At 42.3% G+C, this 6,001-nt stretch overlaps 1 protein-coding gene across 2 annotated transcripts in view; it reads left to right on the forward strand.

The window, feature by feature from the left end:
• Positions 1–5,631, forward strand: part of TMEM182 (transmembrane protein 182) — a 46,785-nt gene extending 41,154 nt beyond the window's left edge. For both annotated transcript variants that reach the window (XM_020874878.2, XM_020874869.2), the window contains one exon: positions 3,596–5,631. In XM_020874878.2, the coding sequence (XP_020730537.1) occupies positions 3,596–3,816 (221 nt within the window). In that variant the 3' untranslated portion in view covers positions 3,817–5,631. The remainder of the gene's footprint in view (positions 1–3,595) is intronic.
• Positions 5,632–6,001: the final 370 nt, after the last annotated feature.

Genomic DNA, 6,001 nt, shown 5'->3' on the forward strand with positions numbered 1-6,001 from the left:
TGCTCCCAGACTTTCACAGGGAACAGCCGGGAAGTGTATTTAGGTACATACATGCACAAAGGTGTGTGCACACATTTGCCTCCGTATTCATTCATTTATCCATCTATCTAAAACCATAAATTCACACCAACACATTCAATTCTAAAAAAGCACCACAGAGTTCATTCTAGCTTTCCCCCTTTTCAAATTTGTGACTCCCTTTTCAGGAGTGAAGAACTTGACTCCAGTTTGCCTCAATATATGTATGCATATGATCAGTCCCACTGTAAGCACAGTCTCCTGACTCTTCCTTGGGCTACTTACTTCATGCAGCCCCCATCATAAATTTTTGCTACCATATTAGCTAATCTGTTGGCCTTTGGTGTAAATACTGATAGTTTCCCCATGTTAGTTCATTTTCCTTCTGTTTGTCTGTCTGTGTGCACACACATACACACATATAAGACACTGGCGATGTAATGGGTTATGAAGAGTAGGAAAGCACTGTTTTACCCCAGGGGTATAATCATAAGCTGATCTGTTATGAAGTAAATGGACTATGTCTCTAACCAGTGAACAAGACTGTACTGATAGAAACCACTATTATTTGTTGCTTTCAGGATGTAATTGCTCTTCAAAGAACAGCAATAATTAAATGTAACTTAATTCTTCCTTATTGTGGATCATCTGCATGATGTTCTACAATACATTTTAATAATTTTATTTATTTGTTTATTATTCTTGGCTGTTGTGGGTCTTCACTGCTGCCTGGACTTTTTCTCTAGTTGCGGCAAGTGGGAGCTGCTCTCTAGTAACATGCGCGAGCTTCTCATTGCTAGTGTCCTCTCTGGGTGCGGAGCACGGGCTCTAGGGTGCACGGGCTTCAGTAGTTGCAGCTCCCAGGCTCTGAAGCACAGGCTCAATAGCTGTGTCGCACAGGCCGTGTTCCTCCGCAGCGTGTGGAAGCTGCCTGGACCAGGACTGAACCCGTGTCCCCTGCATGGGCAGGGGGTTCTTTCCCACTGAGCCACCTGGGAGGCCCCTACAATACTTTACAAAATATAGTCTAAATTCAGTAAGAGTTTTACAATTCTTGAAGAAAAGATCTATAAAGCTATTAGTTTTTCACCAAGGAAATTCTTTAAAATAAAAATACCTGAAAGCAAAAGAGATTCACAGGATGCAAGGAAGATTGAAAATATGTATATATATTAACAAATGATAAAAAATGTTTGCAATGTGTTTGCAAAGGGTATGCAGATGACCAAGCCAAACCTTTACATTAGCAGAGCACACTGTCAGTGTATTTGCTGAAAAAAAAATGCATAGAGATGCTCAGAGTTGCTAGACAGCACATGGCCTCCCCATATTGTTGTCACAATCTGAGGCATAGTTCTGCGAGAAGCTTGCTGGCCGGATCCAGCTTCACTGTTTCTTTGTGATCCGGTTGTCGTGCAGTGATTAGACGGCTCTGTTCTGCACTGCGATGTGTACATTCACATTCAGAAGGCAGAGTGAAGGATGGTTCTTGTTAGTGAAGCCATTGTGTGGACTCTTCACAACTCTGTAGCTTGTATCACAATCAGGGTAAAGTTTCAGCTCTGATGATGACATACTTTGACATAACGTGTGGTCCTTTCTTCTCAAGATTCTTTATGAAATTGATGACCCAGGAGGGCGAGGACACCTAAATGCTTTAGGAACATGGTTAACTCCACAAGAGCGATGGATGGTGAGGCTTGTAACCCACGTTAAATGCTCTCTTCTCTCCATGTTTTTCGGCCTCTGCTCCTAATCCAGGGTGGTGCCTACCTTCCAGACAGACTAGCAATTAGAATGTGGAGCTTTTATACCCGATGGTTCAGTTCATTCATTCAAAGAGTACAGTAGATCCCTAACAAGTTTGGATTAAACTTCTGGACAAATAACGAGTGACCTCAGGTATATTTTTGTTGTTGTTCAGTTGCTAAGTTGTGTCTGACTCTTTGCGATCCCATGAGCTGCAGCATGTCATGATTCCCTGTCCTTCACCATCTCCCAGAGCTTGCTCAAACTCATGTCCTTTGAGTCAGTGATGCCATCCAACCATCTCATCCTCTGCCACCCGCTTCTCCTCTTGCCCTTAATCTTTCCCAGCCTGAGGGTCTTTTACAATGAGTCGGCTCTTCACATCATGTGGGCAAAGGATTGGAGCTTCAGCTTCAGCATCAGCCCTTCCAGAGAATATTCAGGATTGATTTCCTTTAGGACTGACGTTGCAGTCCAAGGGATTCTCGAGGGTCTTTTCCAGCACCATGATTCGAAAGCATCAATTCTTAGCACATAGCCTTCTTTATGGCCCAGCTCTCAATATCCATACGTGACTACTGGAAGTATATTTTGCTTTGGGACAAATTCATATATGGGGACCTGTCACTCATTCAATGGTAAAGCAACTTACCAGACTCTCCAGACTGCAGCTAAGTGCAGCGGTACCACCTCCTTCTGCTGTCACAGTCACAGCCACGTGGAAAAGCATGTGCTTAGTAGTAGTCTCAGATTTCCTCATTCATAAAGCTCAACTGTCATATTATTTGATAAAGTCAAGGGTCCAACACTATGATATTTCTCTGCCCTTGTAATCCCAACAGTATTTTTGAGTCAGTGGATTGCAGTTTTATATTGAAATGGTTGGTAAATTATGTTTAGTAGTTTCCCTCCCTTCCTCCTTTCTTTCTTTCTGCCTTTCTTTTATTTGATAAGGCTCTTGATCGCAAATCCGCAGAAAGTTTGTTAAACAGTCACGTATGTTCTTTTATATTAGTTCAGTGCTCCCATCTCTGTTTTTTTCTGGTACTTACTTGGCTTCTGTTTTCACTGTCACATTTAACTACAGTACCAGTGAGTTGTAGTTATAACTGTTATATTGTTATACCAATAGTCGAAAGACTTTGAACTAAAAATCAGCTAGGAAAGCTACCAGCTGAGTTTGCATAAACTTGAAACTGGGGGTTCAGAGTACCTGTTTCATGAATATGTTGTACATGTTGAAAGAAATAACATAACAATGCTCGTCACAAACAAGACATACAATAAAGACAGATAAATGTTGGAAAGTAAATTCTGCTAGGCAGGGCTTCCCTGGTGGCTCAGACGGTAAAGAATCTGCCAGCATTTCAGGAGACCTGGGTTCAATCCCTGGAAGATTCCCTGGAGAAGGGAATGGCAACCCACTCCAGTTTTCTCGCCTGGAGAATCCCATGAACAGAGGGATTCTCGCCTGGCGGGCTACAGTCCACGGGGTCCCACAGAGTCGGACATGACTTTCACAATAGCACAAGGGATCTTTGACTCTTAGGTTCACAAGCACCTGATATAGCCCCTGGCACACAGCAAGCGCTCAGTCAGTACAGGTCAGCCACTGTCCTCCTTCTTCTGCAGCTCTCGCCCTCAATGCCCTGAACACTGAAGATAAGTGATGTACCTAGGAAGCATGCAATAGCAGGTCTGACACAAAGTAGGCGATTGAGCTAGAATTGGATTCGGACAGTGTTATCATCAGGTGTGTGATGGGTCTGCTAGCACTCTCGGGCAGACATCTTCAAAAGGCTAAAGGTGTCTTGTTCTGTCCCCTCAGGTGTCCTGTTTTCCCTGGTGGTGATGCTGTATGTCATCTGGGTCCAGGCGGTGGCTGACATGGAAAGCTACAGACGCATGAGAATGAGAGACTGCTTGGACTTCAGCCCCTCTGTGCTGTATGGCTGGTCCTTTTTCCTGGCCCCAGCGGGGATTTTTTTCTCCCTGCTGGCTGGATTACTGTTTCTGCTTGTTGGACGGCACATTCAGATACATCACTAGTCAGACTGCTGCCTCCAGTGTCTCCTTGAATGATTTTAAAACAGAGCCTTTTTTTTTTTTCATTTTGTCTCCATGATCCTGGCATAGAGTGAGTTGATGTAACTTGTTACTTGCTATTTGAATTAGGCATTGTGATTTTCTCTCATGAGAGGGTCCTAGAATCTCTCCATGTACTTCAGTCCTGTCTAAGTGCCCTCAGGAACCTAGTTTGCAGGTAACATCGGCCTCATCCCTTTCACCATACTTGTTGGAGTTTGCAGGTGACAAAGGCCTGAAAGTGCAACATACCATCACCAGGGGCAAATCATGAATTGGTTTAAGCCTCCTTCACATTCACTTCTGCTACTCTTAAGAAAAATTCTTGGGAGAGTAATTATGAACAACAGCAAATGTTGTCAGAGAATTAACTCTACTTCTCTCTGTACATAAATATCCACATATACAGGTACCAGCTCCTGTGAGCAGATTATTCACCACTTAAAAATAGATCAAAGTTGCTCCCTTAGCAGGAACCTCACAAACTCATCAGTTAGAATGGGCCCCCACAAAACCAACCTGTATTTAATTCTGCTTTCTTAAGCAAAATTAAGTTTGGTTATGTTAAGTTATTCACTTAATTGTGCATGCTTATATAAATCTTAAGCTATATTTAAAAGAAGCAAATCTCTATACCAAATCACAGATAATGCACATTGGATTTTTGTGAACTGAAAGTGGCTTAATTGTATATGGAATATGGTTGAAAGTATGTAAAAATCAAGCGCCTGTGCTTTGTACATAATTCTATTTGATATTTTAAAATTTCCAGCTAAAAATTATATTGCTAATCTGTCCAGCATGTGAAGATTTACTGATGACATGTGTTTTTAATATGCACTCACTATAAACGTCCAAATGCTTCCAGATGAGGGTGATAATAGTCTTGCTTTATTAAAGACTATGAAATATTAACTTTCCCCAAGATCTTATGGGTTGTAGCTCTTCTCATCATTTGATGCCCTTCTCTGTTGACCCTCCCTGTTTTCAGCTTTACAACAAGTACATTAGCATTTACAGATCTGCTATTTGCTTTAACCTCTTGGAGGAAAACTTGGTGGGGCGGGGCGGGGTGGGGGGGCATGTAGGAATGATTATATTCACTAGAGTAGACATTTTGCATATCAAAGATGTTTGTTTGGCACTAGTTTTGATGGAAATCACATCCATCTGAGAAGCCTAGGTCCAATCTGCATTCTGGAAGCCCCCTGACAGAGGACTCGCCTAGTGAAGGCCGCCCTGCGCGGTGTGTGGACTGACGTGTTCCAGACACGGCGTTTCTCTCCGCAGCGGCCGCGGACACCAAGGGCTTGAGCCGGAGGTGGACGAAAGGGTGGCCCCTCAGAAGCCAAGCCTGGTGGGAGCAGAGGCGCTGGTCCCCAGGTGCCTCATCCCCAGTCCCAAGATTGTCTCTTCTGTGCACACCTTGGGCTTTTCCTTTAAACCTGGCTTACTGGGAGGGTGCTCTGGGGAAAAAAATGAAAGTCTGAGGTGTGTGCAGATCACAGGGCATTTTAGGGGTTACCTACCGACCGGACTTTCCTGTTGAAGAAGAAAGAAAAGACTTCAGGGCCTTAACTGGTTTCTCAGGCGGTTTCAATTTTGTCATAAACGTTTTCCTCGTACTTTCCTTTGTGTTCTTCTGTTTCATTTTTTATATTGCTTCATTTCTTTCTTTGCTTTTGGCCTGATTATTACAAAAATAATTATGGGTTCTGTTATGCGTGTTGACTGTGATATTAAGTTGTGGCATGCTATTAAATTTTCCAGATGATGCTAGATGTATTTGATTAACTCATGGCATCTGTAAAAACAATTCCTTTTGGTAGAACTTTGGAATGGAGCCTTTTTCTAGTGTATTATACGTCATTCGAATTTCATGCGCAAGCTGTTTTGTTGGTTTTTTTTTTAGTAAAGGTTTGAATATTTGTAGTTTTCAGATGGTTAGTCTTACTTTCTAATATTTGTGTGACTACCATATATTTATCTTAAGGTAACTGGCTGAATATCTGATGTATGTGACACTTTTACACAGATCCACACTTTGGAAGTAATAGTTATAATGCATTGATCACATTAATTCAAGCATATTGCCTGATCTATTTCAGCAACAATCCATGGAGGAAAGGTGAGTTGTATTTACTATGTC

This window comes from Odocoileus virginianus, chromosome 2, assembly GCF_023699985.2.
Source record: "Odocoileus virginianus isolate 20LAN1187 ecotype Illinois chromosome 2, Ovbor_1.2, whole genome shotgun sequence".
Classification (NCBI taxonomy): domain Eukaryota; kingdom Metazoa; phylum Chordata; class Mammalia; order Artiodactyla; family Cervidae; genus Odocoileus; species Odocoileus virginianus.